The following is a 17,266-nucleotide window of genomic DNA, read 5'->3' on the forward strand; positions in this document are numbered from 1 at the left end:
GTGCTCCTCCAGGTAGGACAGAAAGCATTACTATACCAGAGCTTCCTGAACTCTGAACCACAGACCATTCTCCCTGGTTGATTCAGAACTCTTCGGTAAGTCACCAGCCTATGCTGCCTGCCACACCTGATGCTGGGAGCCAGCAGCACTAAGATACAAAAACAAAAGAGGTCTCCTGTGCAGACGCCAAGCAGGTGCATGCAAGGAAGTAAGTTCTTTGGCCTTCTTTCCCCACTGAGCCCCAAGCCATTCAGAGTCTGCAGTCTGTTGGCCATTTAATTTCTCAACAAGGGAAGATTAGTTCAAGGTGTCTGCAAGCCTAAACTCCATGGTGATGTCTCCAGTGAGGGGGTGAAACTCCACAGCATAGCTGACTGACTGAGGGCCATCCAGAGGCACTCTGGGATCCAGTGTGGCGCTGAGGAAGTACACAGCTTGCTTGCAGTGGGGGTTCCAGCAGCAGTCCCCCTGCAGGATGAATAGCAGAAGGATGGGAAGGGTCCCGGGCACGCAAGCTACCTTTCCAGCCCAAGTAACTAACGGTGGGAAGTAACCTGGACCACCTGGGAGTTATGTGACCTGAAGGGCACAGAACAGGGATAATCAAAGCACAAGGAGGTGCACGTGGCTCTAGAGCGGGCACATACTCAGGGTCTGGTGCCCACAGTACTACCTTGTCTTCCAAAGGGTTCATGAGGCCGGTGCTGACTGTGCTGTCTGCAGTCAGGTGATATTCCATCCACAGGACAGCCCCATGGCTCTTGCCAGGTCTGGAGAGTATAGAGTCAAACAGTCACACAGATACGGATGAGTTCAACCAACACATCTTTCTGCTTTCCTGAAACCTCTACCACTCCCATCCCTCCCAGTCAGGAGTTTATGTACTGCTCACCCATGTAGGTAAAGCCTAGACAGAAAAGGTTGAGCCAGAGCTCTTAACTCCATACTCCTCACAGCCTGAGCACAGAAACCTCTGAGCACAGCTGCTCCCAGGGACTGACAATGAAGATTCCCTAGGGCAGTGGCATCTGCCCTGCCCTTGCTGCTTGTCCCTGGTGTAAAAAGAGCTCTGGACCTATGGCTCCCTTACGAAGGAGGCAACACACTACGGTGAAGGGAGCTAGAGCTGGGTGGGGTCTCACACACCTTGCAGCAAGCGGCCCTCACCAATCCTGACCTGCTGTAACTTCCAAGAGAATTCAGGAAAATGGGCCAGTGGGTAACCATAGTAACCAAACTCATGTTTGTGTGCAGCAGATTGATACAAGGAGCCGCAGGTAGGGAGGTAAGCAAGGCCCACTCCAGCTGTCCTTCACCAGCACATGTCCAGAGGCTGTGAGACCCTCCATAATGCAAAAGATGGGTGGGATTAAAGGACATATCCTGAGCCAAGAGTAAGAGTCTCCAGGCTGTTTGTCCTTCACAACTGTGTGGTCAGCAAGCCCTCGACTGTCTTCACTCATTTCAGTTTCCACTCACCTTCTCAGTTCCATGGAGCCCGCAGCATGCACAGGCTGCTGGGGGACAGGCTGCTGGAAATCAAAGGTCAGAATTTGCTGAGGCTCAGACAGGCTTCGGCAGGGGTACTCCCACAATGGGTGGGGCTCTGCCTCCCTGCTCTCTCGAAAATCCAGGGAATGCTAGAGAAGAAGAGAACAGCTCTGTAGAGATGAACTGCAGCCAGCCAGGGTCACCCTCATTTCTGTGGCCCAGTCCTCCTGTGAAACTGCAGTCATAGGGAGCAGCATGTTGTCGCTAACACTGGGCACCAGCTTCTCCCTTCCCTGTCCATCCATTAGAAGGCCACTTCACTTCCCCAAGCCCCAGCATCCTTTAACAGGGATGACAATGTCTACTCTTGACCTATTCTGAGGACCAAATGTCTTTGTTGGGGAAGAAAAAATAAAAATAGAAAGGTAGGCATTCACTCACCTCTCACTAACACTGCCCGCTGAAAGGCTCCAGCAGGCCCAAGCATGGCCACACAGGCCCCAACACGGCAAACAGGGCTCTGGCCGGCCTTGCCCTTCCCCAATCCCTCTGCCTTGCTAAACCATTAGATTACATTCCTAAAGCGAGCCACCAAGGCCACTCACTGCCTCCTCCCGGGGCTGACCACCAAGGTTCAGCTATCAAAGCATTTTCGTCCAACAGTCAAAAGTCCCCCTTAGGCTATCCCCATTAACATGCCCAATCAAAATTAACCAACCCATCCGAACATGGGGGTTCCCTTTCTCCCTTTATAAACTGCCTTTGCCTATGGGTCACATTTGTCTCCTCTCAATCCAGAGGCAGCTCTGTCCCTCCAGGGCAAATATCCCTTCCTCCTCTCCATTGTCCCTTCCCGATCTTCCTCCTCTACCTCCTGTCCTACGTTGTGTCATATTCCCTGCCCTTTGTCCCTCTGGGACAAATAAATCTCCTTTGTGCTGAGAACTTGGTCTTGGTGATTCCGGTCTTCACCGGCTACCATGATACCACTCTGACAGGGGGCTGAGAAGCAAGGGAAATGGACACGTAAATAAGCAAGTCCAGTGCCTGGGAAAAGCACTAGTACCTATGTGAGAATAGGCTGTGTGGGCAGAAGCAGGACAGGGAAGCTGCCTAGAGGTGACTCTGGGCAGAAAACTGGAGCCCAGAGGGCTGGAAGTGGGACACAGACAAGAGTCAAGCAGGAAGGAGAAGCCGCGGCCACACAGGACATCAAGAGGCTGCGTGCAGGAGGATGGAGCCCTACAGGATGTGCATTTCCTTGGACACCACGTAGAGGAAGGCTGAGGTAGAGGAGGTAGGAAGCCACAGATCAGAGTGTTTCTGACGAGGCTGGCAGCAGGAACCTGAACTGGAGACTCCCTGGGAAGCTGAGAGGAGGCACTACAAAGAAAAGCACAAGTGGAAGGGAGGGTGTCGGGTCTGGGGAGTGGAAGGGAGGGTGTCGGGTCTGGGGAGTGGCAGGGAGGGTGTCGGGTCTGCGGGTCTGGGGGAGTGGAAGGGCTGAGTACTGGGGAAGCAGGAAACTCACAAGGACCGACGATGACACCCAGAGAAAGGTCTCTTTATACAGCTCTGCCTGTCTCAGAACTCCCTCTGTAGACCAGGCTGGCCTTGAACTCAGAGAGATCCTCCTGCCTCTGCCTCCAGTGTGCTAGGATTAAAGGCAGAGGCCACCATGCCCTGCAGCTATATTCTTCGAGATTTATTTTGAATAGTTTAAATTGTATGGTATTGGGGGTAGGTGCCCACAGAGGCCAGAGATGTCAGATTCCTCTGCAGCTAGAGTTACAGGTAATTGTGAACCACCCTATGTGGGTGCTAGAAATTGAATTAGGGTCCTCTGAAAGAGGCAGCTCTCCACTCAGGAGAAATGGGCCCATTAGCCAGGCAGTAGACTAGAAATACAGGGTCAGGAATAAGGGCTGAAGGAGACCAGACATGACCCCTCCGAGGATGGCAGAGTGAGAGAGGCCAACACTGGGCCTGAGGAGTGGCCAGAGGGTCAGGAGGACCCAGAGGAGTGTCAACACATACATGTCTAGGAGCATCAACAGTCAGTGGTCTACTGCAGGGAAAGCAAGATACAAATGGAAAACACCTATGGGGCTAACTTTAAAAATGTAAAAAAGCAACCTACATTGACACAGAAAAATGTAATCTAGAAGATAAGCAAAAAGGAGCAAGGTCTCCATCTAACACAAACTATGAGTTCCACTCTCTTTTCTGTGTGCATACGAATTTTCAAGCACAAAAATGGGCCCATGTTTCTGCCCTCATCCTATGAACTCATCCTGTGACTTTTCAACTCAATCCCTTTTTAACCAGTCGCTGTCATGACATGTTTCCAGGGGACATAGGCCCTGTAGGTCACCTACTCTGGTTGAACATTCAGGGAACTGGTGGCATCTGTTACATAAAATGACCTTGCAGAAACCTCCTTACAGCTCCCTCTAGCACTCTCCTCTGGAGCACGGTGCCCCAGATGAAAACGGCTGCCACGCAAAGGGATCAGCCAGTCACGCGTGGAAAGGCTGTCCCAACAGAAAACAAGCTTCTGGGCACTAGCAGGGTCGGTCTAGTCCACAGTCCAGTGACAGTCAAGTCTGAACTGACTCTTCCAGTCCAGACATTAGAGCATGGAGCTATGAATGGGGCTGGTACCATGCAATGGTATTCAGGTTAATGCTCACAGTGGGCCAAACAAAATGGCAGCACTGGCCTCGCCATCCAAAACAGAAGCTCTCTCTGTATATACTACACATCAGGTCCTGCCAGAGGTTTACGGCTTTCATGAACTGTTGGCTGGAACAGGACTCAGAGCTGTACTCCTGCCTATCTGTGTTTTTAGTGACATTGGAGACTGAGCGCCCAAGACTACACAGATGCTAGGCATGTATTCTATCACTAAGCTATATTCTTAGTCCCCTGCATCCTCTATCACATGGACTTTGGTTTTGAGGTTTTTTTAATATTTATTTTATGTGTATAGGTGTTTTGTCTACATGTATGTCTGTTTACCATTTGCATGCCTGGTGCTCAGGGAGGCTGGAAGAGAACATCACACCCCCTGAAGCTGGAGTTACAGATGACTGTGAGCCTCCATGTGGTAGCTGCGAATTGAACATCAGTCCTCTGGAAGAGCAGCCAGTGCTCCTAACCTGTGAGCCATCTCTCCAGCCCTTTGAGGGTTGTTTTGTTTTGTTTTGCTTTTTAATTTTTTTTAAATTTTGAGGCAGTCTTGCTAAGTATCCTGGGCTGTTGAACTTTTAATCCTCTCATCTCAGCTCCAAGTAGTATTACAAGCAGCAGGTCTAGCCAGTCCTGTTTACCTTAATCATATCATCCATGATATGCACATCAAAGCCTTCGCAGTCACCACAAGGGCTTCGGATCCGCCACAGATCCTATGAAGGAAGAACAGTCCCATGTTACAACTAGGCCACAAAAAATGGCTACATGAATACAGGTCAGGAGGGATCCTGGTCGAGGTGACACAAAACCTTAATCCCAGTGCTTGGGAGGCAAAGGCAGGTGGATCTCTGTGAACTGAGGCTACACGGTGAGTTCCAGGCCAGCACTGACTCAAAACAAACACAGAGATCACAAGCATAGCTTGCTGTTCCTGTACACCACAGACACACACACATAGACACACACACCCAGCCCCAGGAAAAAGTGACAAAGACATTGAAGAGCCAGAATGGTTTGTGTAACAGACTGGTATAAGACTGTGTAAAGTGACATGACACTAAGTTCCCAACCATGAGGCTGAGGTTTCTGTAAGTAGCCTTCTGGGGCCTGTGAATACTGCATAAAGGGACAGGAGAAGGCCCCAGACCACTGTCTGACCAGTCCATCTTCTACCCCCTGCCCCTTGGGCCTGGGAATAAGCATCCTTTTCTATAGCCACTCTCTAGTCATGAGAGCCACAATCCATACTGCAATTCCATCAGGTAAATAACACAGAAAAAAATGCTCAGAAATTAAGTGATGAAGCCATGAGGCTACCAACAAACAGGGAACCATTCTTGTAAAAGAAATATCAAATGTGATTCACTCTTCAAGTTCAAAGCACTTCAAAATCCTTTCAATAAAAAATGCTTTTTCCAAAATGACTTGGTGATTGTGGTTCTGCTTCGATGAGAGAATTAAAATGAAGCTTTTCTATTTCTCCGTGCATAAAAAAGAGCAGTCCCCATCTCAGAATGCTCTAACAAATGCAGCCTCCATTCTCTACGAGAACACAGCTAGCTGCACAGCATGCCTCCTGAAATGCTTAATTTATGTTTTTAATTATTCTGATAAGCCACAATTGTAAAATGACAACACACAGTCATTTCCATTTCCCATGTCAAATTACTGCCTTTTAAAAAACGCAGCCTTCCTCTAGTCCGTCCTGCAGCCACTGATGCAGAAAAGAAAGGCCCATCACCAGGACCCAACAAGCTGTTCCACCGACACTCAAGGACTCTGAAGAACACAGCTTCCCCACCCTCCCGTTGATCTGGTGTCTTGCAAAGTCCTGGATGGCCTACCCTGAACTCCACAATCATGGCATACAGTGAGGCGGCCTGGGGCATCACCACAGCTCCAGGTTCCAGGTGCTGGTCCACGGAGGTACGGACGTACCAGAAGTATAGGTTGTGCCATGGCAGTAGGCTGGTGGTGAAGAAGGGTTCACCCAGGAGGAGGGAGACCTGGCAACCAGAACAGGAAGAAGCCAGGTATCAGGAGTGAAGCTAACAAGTGAAGGGAAGTTCAGCAATTTCACAGGAGCATGTAACAGGCCATTCACTCACTCACTCACTCACTCATTCATTCATTCATTCATCGATCACTCATTCATTCATCACTCAGTCAACAGAAGAGCGTGCCCCTGAAGACACAAAGGATGAAGAACACCACAAACAAGGGAGAGGATGGTCTTCGTGTGAAAGAAGCAGGGAATAGGTGCATGCAGGGGCTTCAGAAAGGGCTTCCAAAATGGATCTTCCAACCCCAAAATCAAGTTGTTTCACCCCAGCCTATCAGGACCAGATGACCATGTCACCTTCACTGCACTAAACCAATGTGGACATTGGCAGTCTACACTTCAGTCCACATTTGTGGACTAAGCAAAGAGCTATGTGACTAGAAGTCAGACAGATAGACAGAGGCTAAGTGAGGGTGTAAGCGAGAGCAAGGCCTTCTAGACAATTGTCAGGAGAGGATGAGGAGGCCAGACCAGCCAGAATCTAAATGGCCAAATAGCTAAGCAGGTCCACTTGCCCTGAAGGCAAGAGGGGCGCCTAACCGCTTTAATCAGGGACTCAAAAGATAGAAGATGTACGTGCATTTGCAGAGATCCTTCTGAGGACCATGAAGCAGGCAGGCAACCCTGCAAGTGGAAGTGGTGGCTGGAGGTATTCGAAGGGATGCCACAGCATTCAGGCTGATATGCAAGTTGGGGACACTGGGGCACAGTCTGAGTAGACTTTCGAGGGCCTCAGTAGATGGGAACCAGAGGACATGCAATAGGTACAATGAAAGCGAGACCAGCCCTGAAATTGCCCTGCCCTTCACTCCTCCCCCAGCATCAAGAACATCCTACAGATGCCTTCTCTTACCGTTTCATCATTTCTACCCAAAGGAACCTGGACTCTGGCCACAACACCACAGAAATGCCTTATAAGTTTAACTATGTTCTAAACCTGCATTAAGAATGATAGAGGAGGGGCTGGAGAGATGGCTCAGCGGTTAGAAACACTTGACTGTTCTTCCAGAAGTCCTGTGTTCAATTCGCAGCAACCACCAGATGGCTCACAACCATCTGTAATGGATTAGTTTCCTTCTTCTGGTGTGCAGGAAGACAGAGGACCCATATGTATAAAATACATGCGTAAATAAATTTAAAAAATAAGAGAATGAGAGAGGAAGAAGGAAGAGGAAGAAAACGTAACTTGTACCTGAACGTTCAAAGTAGCACTATTCAAAATAGCCAAGAAATACCGATAGCACAAATGTCCATCAACTGGTAAATGAAAAAATAAAATGTGGTATATCCATAGAATGGAGTATTGTTCAACAATAAAAAGAGATGAAGCACTGACTTAGGTTACAAAATGGATGATCCTTGAAAATATTAGGGTAAATGAAAGAAGTCAGTTACAAAGGACCATATAGTGTATAATTTCATTTACATGATTTGCCCAGAATAGGCAACCCACACAGAAAGTAAACTAGTGGTGGTCTAGGGCTTGGGAGCATATGAGTGTGACCACCAACAATAAGAGTGTCTTTTAGGGTAATAAAAATGCTCTGAAGTTGACCTGGTGATGGTTGCCTACTTTACACTCAACCATGTACTTTAAACGAGTGCTTTGTACAATGTATGAATTACATCTCAAGCTGTCATTTTATAAAAGGCATGAGGGAAAATAGGCAAGAGATTTGAACAGATATTCAGATGAGACTTATAACTAGCTTATGAGTACATGAAAAGATGTTCAATATCACTAGCAGTCATGAAAATACAATGAAAACTACAATGATATGCCAGCGTCCCACTAAAATGGTTACACTGAAAAGGGGAGGAAGCACAAAACGCACCTCACACACTGGAGAGGAACAACCCAGCACCTATGGACAACAGTTCAATGCTTTCTGAAGAAGTTAAAGGCAGCTAGTCAAGGTGGCACATGCTTTGAATTCCAGCACTCAGGAGGCAGAGGTAGGCAGATCTCTGTGAGATCAAGGTCAACCTAGTCTGCATAACAACCCTTTCTCAAAACAAACAAAAGCCTGTAGGGAGCTGGTGCTTAGTAACCCCAGGGTTCCTTGTGAGCAGCTCTGAGGGGGTAAAAAGATCTGAGCAGGAAGAATTCTTCAAAGACTTTACTGAAGGGGAAGAGGAGAGGCAGTCCACCAAGTTCCTTAACCTCAACAAACTATTCTGCTCTCATCTGAGAGGCACAGAAGCCCAGTACTATGCTCAGTGGGCCTTTATTCAAACCCTCACCCACCCTCAGAGTAGTGAGGTCTCTCCTGGCCAAGTTGCATGAGTGATATCACATAGCATTTAGCCAAGGCGACAAGGCAGAGCTTAGGTTACCTTAGTGCTACTCTGTCCACACTCACACAGCCCCAGTGCACAACAAAGTCCCATTCCTTACCTTCTTACCCTCCAGGTCTGCAGATGTCAGCAACTCAGGCCGTTTCTTGATGATACTAATTTTATCTTCCAAGTGGTTAGCCTTGAAGATCTTCAAAAGAAAGAATATAACTGTGTTTATATTCACATATTGTTTCAGACCAGGGAAAAACAACTACTGAGCAGAAGGTATAGCTCCATAGCAGAGTGCCTGCCTGCTGTGCTTGAGGCCTGGGTTCAATCCGTGGCATCATAAAAAGTTAAAAACTAACACCTCTCAAAGTTACCTCCTCTGCTGAGTTCTCTGGCCAAATGGCTCTAGGACACCACTTTCTCTGCTTGTGGAAACATCTCTTTGAGCACTCCTATAGACCTCGAAAGAGGTCATGAAGAAATGATCTCTATCAGGCAGGACCTATTACAAAGGTCTTGCAGTTTGGGTGGAGCAGGTTACTCCCAGGAACAAATCACTCAGTTCTGCTTACACAGAGATGCTAGTTTCTTAGTCTTGCATGAAATGAGAAAAAGCTAAACTTCTTCAACTACAAAAACCAAAACCAGAGTGCTAACACTTGCTTCTGATTGGATGTCAGAAGCCTGGCAAGGTGGCGCACAACTTTAATCCCAGTACTTGGGAGGTAGAGGCAGGCAGATCTCTATGAGCTTGAGGCCAGCCAAGTGAGTTACAGGCCAGCCAAGGCTACACAGTGAGTCTCTGTCTCAAAAACAAACAAACAAACAAACAAACAAAAATTCTACTAATTGATGTCTGCCCCAAAGCCAAAAGGCCTGCTTTCCAGGTAGGAGCTACAGTCATGAAGCAGGGCATTTCTACTAGCTCCTGGTTGTGATGCTGCTGTAAAGTCACCTCCCAAGCTCAAGAAGGCAGGCCCAACAGTCCCTCATGAATTCAGCAACAACTGTCACTTACCCTTTTCATCAGTCTGTAGGAAGCTACCGAACTCTCAACTGTAAACACCTGAAGAGAACACAGGAGATGGACTTAAAGAAGGTCAAGAGGACTGAAACAAGGCCCGGCCTTACTACCTCCCTGGGGCAGCAACTATCCTGGGTATTCACTCGGGAAGGGGCCAACTCAGAACCTATGCTGCAGCTCCCTGGCAGTGGTAGCCATGACTGGGTTCCTGACCATGAATGGAAACAGTAAAGTTCCTCTGCCCCCAAACCAAGGCCATTCCACCAACAAAAGCTACATCCGCAAAATGTTTTGATCATAGAAACTCATGCCTGGACCACACCATGCCAACATTTTTTTTTTTTTAAAGGTGAAAAACAACAAAATAGAAAAGAAAAATCAATTTAAAAATGAAGGGAGAAGAACGACCCTTACAGAGACAACAGAGAAGCATGACCCAGTACCTGCTCTGCCCCCAGGTGATGGGCCAGCACAGAGAGCAGACTGCCATCACTGACACACAGACAGATGGTGCCCGGCATCAGCACCTGTGGAAAAAGAGCAGGATCAGCACAGGTTACCTTAGTCCAGGAGCTTCCTCCCGACAAGCTCACAGACATGCTGTCTTTCCCCTAGTTTCACTCACAACTTCATTCTCCTTTTTTAAAAAAATTTGGGCTGGAGAGATAGCTCAGCGGTTAAGAGCATTGACTTCTCTTCCAGAGGTCCTGAGTTCAATTCCTAGCAACCATATGGTGGCTCACAACCATCTATAATGACATCTGGTGCCCTCTTCTAGCCTGCAAGGACACATGCAGGCAGAATATTGTATACATAATAAATAATCTTTTTTTTTTTTTTAAGTATGTGTATAGGTGTTTTGTATCCTGTGGGGTTTGTAACCCACTGAGGCCAGAAGGGGGCATCAGATATTTTAGAACTGGAGTCACAGACTGTGAGTACTAGGAATCAAACCCAGGTCCTAGGGAAGAGCAACAAGTACTCTTAACCATTAAGCCATCTCTCTCTAGACCCAACAAATCTCTGAATACACCAGTTCTCATCCTATCTTCCTTCCTGCCCCCACACTGCCACATATGACTTCTCAGCACACACACTAAGCAGCTATGGCCCTCACTCACCTTTCCCACCAGAACCCACTGCTAGGAAAGACCCCCCACACCCTTCCAGAAGGCCCAGCTAAAGACAGACATGCTCCACTAGCAGGACGGTACCTTCTAATCTATGGTGGCAAATGTCATCCCCATCTGGCCCATGTGCCCTTCAAGTGGCTCCCCAAAGGTAGGATGCCTTTATGGGTCACAGATCTATTGGAGAGGAACTTATGGCAGCTTGGGGTCTTCTTCCCCCATAAATTGCATGCATGTGCAGATATATTTCTATACACAACTCCAATGGGTCCAGAAGACTCCTTCTAAACCCCATCTGGGGATTTCAGGCTGAACCCCAGGTCAGAGAGTTCCACAGTCAGATTTACAACAGGTGAAAACAGGAGAGGTGTAGCTTATGGTGTGATCACCCACATCAATTGCTGGTGATTACAGAGGTAAAGGGATCCAGCAGAACAAGTTTGGGTTGGGAAAAGGCTCTCAGGGGAGCTCTTATGGGAACAGTGAACACCCAGGGAACCTCTCACAGAGCAGAGAACAATGAGAGTCCAAGACAGGTTCTCAGGCTCTCCAGTGTTTGCTCCAGGTGGAGCCAGTTGGAGCTATTGACAAGGAAAGACAAACCAGTAAGAGCAAACCACAAGCAGAGCAGTGAGACCTAAACACAAAGACAAGGCACTTACAGTCCGCAGGGCTTGGACATACTGGTCAGTTCTGTCCTGATCATTGATCTCTCCAAACCGAGGCCGGTTCCAGAGCAAGTGAGCCTGACAGTCACACACAGGGCGCACTTGGTAGACTTTCTCATTCTCATCAGTGCTGATCAAGGAGGTGAAAAGCCAAACATAAGTGATAAACACCCCACACTGGAAACTAGAGAGCATGAGGGCATGGCACAGGGGACTAGAATACCAGAACTGAGCCTGGGCCCTGAGAGATACATGCATAGATCTCTAGAAGAGTTTAGATGACTCTGGACACCAGCACATTACAGAGCCCTGTGATTCCACACTTTTCATATATTTGTTTTGAATAGAACTTACCAATCCATAACAGTTTCTACATATACACAAACACATTGATATATCCTGCTACAAACGTCCACTTTTTAAATTATTATTATTAGTTGTTTTTTGTTTTTTTTTTTTTTTTGCATGTGTGTGGAAAAAATGTAGACATCAGAGGACAGCTTTGTGGAACAGGTTCTCTCTCCTTCCACTATGTGGATTCTGGGACTGAACACAGGTCATCAGGCTTGACTAAAAGCACCTTTACCCATAAAGCCATCTTACTGGCCCTTGCTCTTATTTTATTCTGTTCTGATATAAATCTACCCATTCAAGTCTCTACAAGAGCTGTCCAATGGAGAATTTACATCAGTGCAGTCTCTGAAGGCTGGTCCTCCACCTCAACAACAAAAAGGTATACCTGGTCCTCTGAAGGCTGTACCACACACAGTAGTCATCATGGTGGGCTACCAGGCATCGGGGTGAGCCCTGAACAATGGGCTCCTCCTTTGGCAAGAAGTATACACACTGCATCCAGTGGTCCCGCCACTGAAATGAGGATTAGAGAATCAGTTTTCACTAAGCTATGACAACAACACTTCCCATCGAAAGGCCCAAAACCAAATATTAGTTGCATAGACACATGGCATAGCAAGTGCCTATAATGGCCATAAGATAAAGAAAACAATTCTAATCAGAGAAGCCATGTCCCAAAAAGCTTTCTGGAACCCTGCTGACTTTAGAAGACATCGTTGGGGCAACGGTCTTCTGAGGTAGCTTTAGAAGAAGGGACAAGTGCAAACTCTGCCCTCTCCTCACAGAGAAGTGCCATCATAGAGTTACTACTGCTGAGATTGAAACACTATGACCAAGAACAACTGGGGGCCAGGTGTGGTGGCTCATGTATTTAACCCCAGCACTCAGGAGGCAAAGGCAGGTGTAGCTCTGAGTCTGAGGCCAGACTGGTCTACAAAGGGAGTTCTAGGAGAGTCAGGGCTACACAGAGAAGCCCTGTCTTGAGAAACAAAACAAAATAAAAAAACAACTTGGGGAGGAAAGGGTTTATTTGTCTCACACTTCCACATTGCTGTTCACCACTGAAGGAAGTCAGGACAGGAACCTGGAGGCAGGAGCTGATGTAGAGGCCATGAAAGAGTGCTGCTTACTGGTTTGCTCATCATGACTTGCTCAGCCTGCTTTTTTTTATAGAACCCAGGACCACCAGCCCAGGGATGGAACCATGAACAATGGCTGGGCCCTCCCCCATCAGTCCCTAATTAAGAAAATGCCCTATAGCTGGATCTTATAGGGGGGGGGCATTTTCTCAATTGAGGCTCCCTCTTTTCAGACAACTCTAGCCTGTGTCAAGTTGACATAAAACTAGTCAGCACAAGTGCCAATGTTCTTTCCTTCACCTGTTGGACTATAAACCATCTTTCATTGGAAGGAAAAATTCTCTGGCTCACAACCAAGGCTGACCTAGTAATCTGGGGGAAATTCTCCTCTACGAACCTCTTGGGACATATTCCAAGGCTTTACTATATACACAGAATTTCTTTTGTCTTTAAGTGGCTTCAAAACACAAAAGGCCCAATAGAATACATAATATCTAACTGGATCCTAGACTAGGAAAACAAAAGTTCCCAGCACTCGGGAGGCAGAGCCAGGCGGATCTCTGTGAGTTCGAGGCCAGCCTGGGCTACCAAGTGAGTCCCAGGAAAGGCGCAAAGCTACACAGAGAAACCCTGTCTCAAAAAAACCAAAAAAAAAAAAAAGAAAAAAGAAAAAAGAAAACAAAAGTTATCAAAGACATTTGGAGACAATTAAAGAAATTTTATTTTGAATCATGTTAGATGTTATGAAATAGTATACTGTTAATTTTCTTAGTTGTGATGATGATATTTTGCTTATGAAGAAACTGTTTTATTCTTATAAATATCAAGAGTCAAGAGTCAGGTGTTTGTAACTTATTATCAAATGATTAAGCAGAAACTGTGTGTGCAGTGAGAGAGAAAACAAAGATACATACAGCAAGTGTGGAAAATATTAACCATTAGTAAATTGAAGTAAAAGTGTCCATTTTCACTTTGTGATTCTACAGTTTTTCAAAACAAAAGTTGGGAAAATTGGAGTCAGGGAAGATGGCTTAATCAGTCAAGTGACTGCTGCCCGGCATGAGGTCCTGAGTTTGAATGTCCAGCACCCATGTAAAAAGGTGAAAAGCTGAGTGTCTATAATATAACTTGAGGGAGGGGGCAGACACAGATGCATCCCTGAGTGGCCTAGCCAAATCAATGAGTTTCAGGCTCAGAGAGAGACCTTGTCTAAAACATAAAGATGGATGGTGACCTCTGGCCTCCATATATACATGCACAGGCCCACCTACAGGCACATATGCATATATCAATACTAACAAATACATACACTACATACACCAAGCTCATACACATACCACATTATATCACACACACCCAAAAGTTTAGCAGAGAAAGGTTGTTTGGCTTACTCTTTTGAATTAAATGGAGTTTTTCTGTTGTTGGGTTTTGTTTGTTTGTTTGTTTGTTTGTTTGTTTTTAAGAACTAGAATATTCTAAAGTGTGAAACATGATTTACAGTGATTTTGACTGGGGATTAAAAACCCAGAGCATTATACATGTTAGGCAACTACTCTATCACTGAGCTCACTTGAGCACAAGGTAATCTTTAATAAATTGTGATTAAAGCTTACTAAAAATCCTACATATAAGGAAAAGAAAAGATAAAGAAGCTATATTCACATAAATATGTGTATAAAAGATTTATAGTAACAAAAACCCAAAACCAACACAAATGTCCAGCTCAGAAATAGGTTAAATATTTATGAAGAGTACTCAAAGACACGAAAAATGACAAAGACTATGATACAGCATAAAAATACAACAAACCAAACAAAAACAAAAAACAAAACAGGTTAAGCATTAGTAAAAACTCATATTTGGAAAGAGACACAAAAAAAGGCAGTTATTTTGGGTGGTAGGGCCCAATGTAAATTTTATACACTTTTATTTTACCAAAGGAAGTACATTTTTTCCCCCTGAGGCAGGGTCTACTATATAGCCCTGGCTAGCCTGGAACTTGTTATGTAAACTAGGCAGGCCTCGAACTCACAAAAAGATCCACCTGCCTCTATCTCCTAAGTACTGGGATTAAAGTCCTATGCCACCACACCTGGCTGGCACATTACTCTTATAACCTTTATGTCTTGTTTTTTTTTTAGAAAATAAGGTGATACTATTTGAAAAAATTAAGAAGAATAATTATTCTAAAAAGTTGGTGCCTGAGTTAAATGTGTAGCATATACCTGTAATCCCAGCACTGAGGAAGCTGAGGTAGGAGGATCATGAGTTTGAGGCCAGCCTGGGTTACCTTCTGAGTTTGGGCCAGCTTGCTCTATAGTAAGATCTTCTCTCAAAAAAAAAAAAAAAAAAAAAAAAAAAAAAATCTGGCTCAACTCTGATGGGGCGACCACCTGTTTATTGAGATTTCCAAAAACCAAAGAAACTAGGTTTTGTCAGACTCCAATAGCACATATGCAAATGAAGACAAGGCTTGTTCCACTCGCCTGGGACATAACTCATCCACTTGATCCTGAATTTAGCATAAAGGCAGGTACCTAAGATGTCTATTCAAATATAAAGGTTAAAAAGTAAAAGTCCGGGCTGGAGAGATGGCTCAGTGGTTAAGAGCACTGGCTGCTCTTCCAGAGGTCCTGAGTTCAATTCCCAGCAACCACGTGGTGGCTCTCAACCATCTGTAATAGGATCTGATTCCCTCTTCTGGTATGGATGAAGACAAAGTATTCATATACATAAAACAAACAAATAAAGAATTTTTTTTTTTAAAAGTAAAAGTCCAAAAGCCACATATATAGTAACAAAGGATAAAACAGGTTACGTTTTCCCTATTATTCCTTCCTATACTGGAGGAATTTGAGTGCTCCAGGGTGCTTCCCTAACATCTGCCCCTCCCATGAACCCTATACAAGGAGGTTTCTGAGTTCTGATGCTAAAGAGCTAGAGACAGTACCTCTGTCTCAAAGTGAAGCAGGCTAAATGGGATCAAAGTGGTTTTGTGAGTTCATCAGGGAGATTCCTTCAGCTTTCAAATTCCTAATACTATAAAAGTTATCAGCAGTTTAGAAAGGACATATGATCCACTGTGAGAAGATCTAGGATCCACATCTACCCTTCCACTTCCTGGACACAAGACCCTGCACTCTGGGCATCGGTACAGTTACCTGGTACATCTATGTGTAGACTCAAGGAGAAAATATACACTGTAGCGCTCTGAAGACATGCAACTAAAATGTATTAATATTTAATTTTTGAAATCTCACAAACACAGCCTATGAGGACCAAGACTGCAGAAGGAAGCCGGTATGTACTGACTGACCCACACGTGGGTCAAACACTTAGAAAGAAGAGGTAGACTGAGGAGCTCACAGATCTGGCTAGTAACAGCAGCCGCACAGCAGCGAGAGCCTTTGGCCTAGGCAGTAAATCAGGAACCAGAGCATGGGAGCTACTACATATATATTTTTCCTTGAGTCAACATTATATTCAAGAAGAAAACATACCAGGTAGCTAAGTCAAATGGTGCAGGTCTGTATTCCCAGCTACTAAAGAGGCTGAGGCAGAAATATCTAATGTTCAAGGCCAACCTGGTCAATTTAGTATGATCCTGTCTCAAAAAGTAAAATGAAGAAGCCAGCCACAATGATATATAATCTGTAATCCCAGAACCAGAAGGTGGAAGCAGGAGGATCAGAGTTCAAGGTTAGCCTTGACTACATAGGTAGTCTGAGGCCAGCATGGACTATATGAGACTGCCTCAAGCAAACAAACAAAAGCAAAAGGAGGCCTGGCAACTGCAGGTGGTAACACATGCTTCTAATAGCAGGAATGAGAGACTGAGACAGGAGGATTACCTTGAGTTCACAGTAAGACCCTGACTAAAAATGAGTACTTAAGGAGTACTTAAAGCACTTAGGTATATCTGTAATGCAGTGGTAGTGTGCCTGCCTGGCACATGTGAGGCCAAATGTCTAATCCAGTGGTTCTCAACCTGGGAGTTGAACAAACCTTTCATGGGGGTCACCTAAAACCATCTGCATAGCAGATATTTACATTATAATTCATAACAGTAGCAAAATTAGTTATGAAATAGCAATGAAAATAATTTTATGGTTGATGTCACCAGAACTGTATTAAGGGGTCCCAGTTTTAGGAAGTTTGAGAACCACTGGTCTAATCCTCATAATCCAAGAAAAATTAATACAATACATCAACATTGACTACTCTGCATAGAGCTACCTTGTTTACTGAAAGACACAGGATGACTTGAGTCCTTACAGGTGGTCTGTTGTTCTTTTTATTAAATTAAAGATATGATTATCCTACATGTGAGTCACTTTGCATGTGTGCCTTAAGCCAGGGCTCCAGCATCTATCACTTTCTACCAGGTTGGGCTGAGCTATGCAGTGTTCCATGAATGTTCTGACAGTTAATACTCAAGCTTGACCAACAGTGTGTCACCAAACTTTATGAATTTT

At 45.4% G+C, this 17,266-nt stretch overlaps 1 protein-coding gene across 3 annotated transcripts in view; it reads right to left on the reverse strand.

The window, feature by feature from the left end:
- Positions 1 to 258: 258 nt before the first annotated feature.
- The window catches only part of Prmt7 (protein arginine methyltransferase 7), a 42,755-nt gene continuing 25,747 nt past the window's right edge, over positions 259 to 17,266 (reverse strand). For 2 of the 3 annotated variants that reach the window (XM_059264071.1, XM_059264072.1), the window contains exons 9-18: positions 12,098 to 12,225; positions 11,353 to 11,488; positions 10,004 to 10,087; positions 9,555 to 9,602; positions 8,646 to 8,735; positions 6,030 to 6,191; positions 4,824 to 4,898; positions 1,480 to 1,640; positions 674 to 770; positions 259 to 468 (exon numbers count right to left, since the gene is read on the reverse strand). In XM_059264071.1, the coding sequence (XP_059120054.1) occupies positions 298 to 468; positions 674 to 770; positions 1,480 to 1,640; positions 4,824 to 4,898; positions 6,030 to 6,191; positions 8,646 to 8,735; positions 9,555 to 9,602; positions 10,004 to 10,087; positions 11,353 to 11,488; positions 12,098 to 12,225 (1,152 nt within the window). In that variant the 3' untranslated portion in view covers positions 259 to 297. The remainder of the gene's footprint in view (positions 469 to 673; positions 771 to 1,479; positions 1,641 to 4,823; positions 4,899 to 6,029; positions 6,192 to 8,645; positions 8,736 to 9,554; positions 9,603 to 10,003; positions 10,088 to 11,352; positions 11,489 to 12,097; positions 12,226 to 17,266) is intronic. The other variant, XM_059264073.1, reaches the window with a different exon arrangement.

The sequence above is a fragment of the Peromyscus eremicus genome, chromosome 5 (genome assembly GCF_949786415.1).
Source record: "Peromyscus eremicus chromosome 5, PerEre_H2_v1, whole genome shotgun sequence".
NCBI lineage: Eukaryota > Metazoa > Chordata > Mammalia > Rodentia > Cricetidae > Peromyscus > Peromyscus eremicus.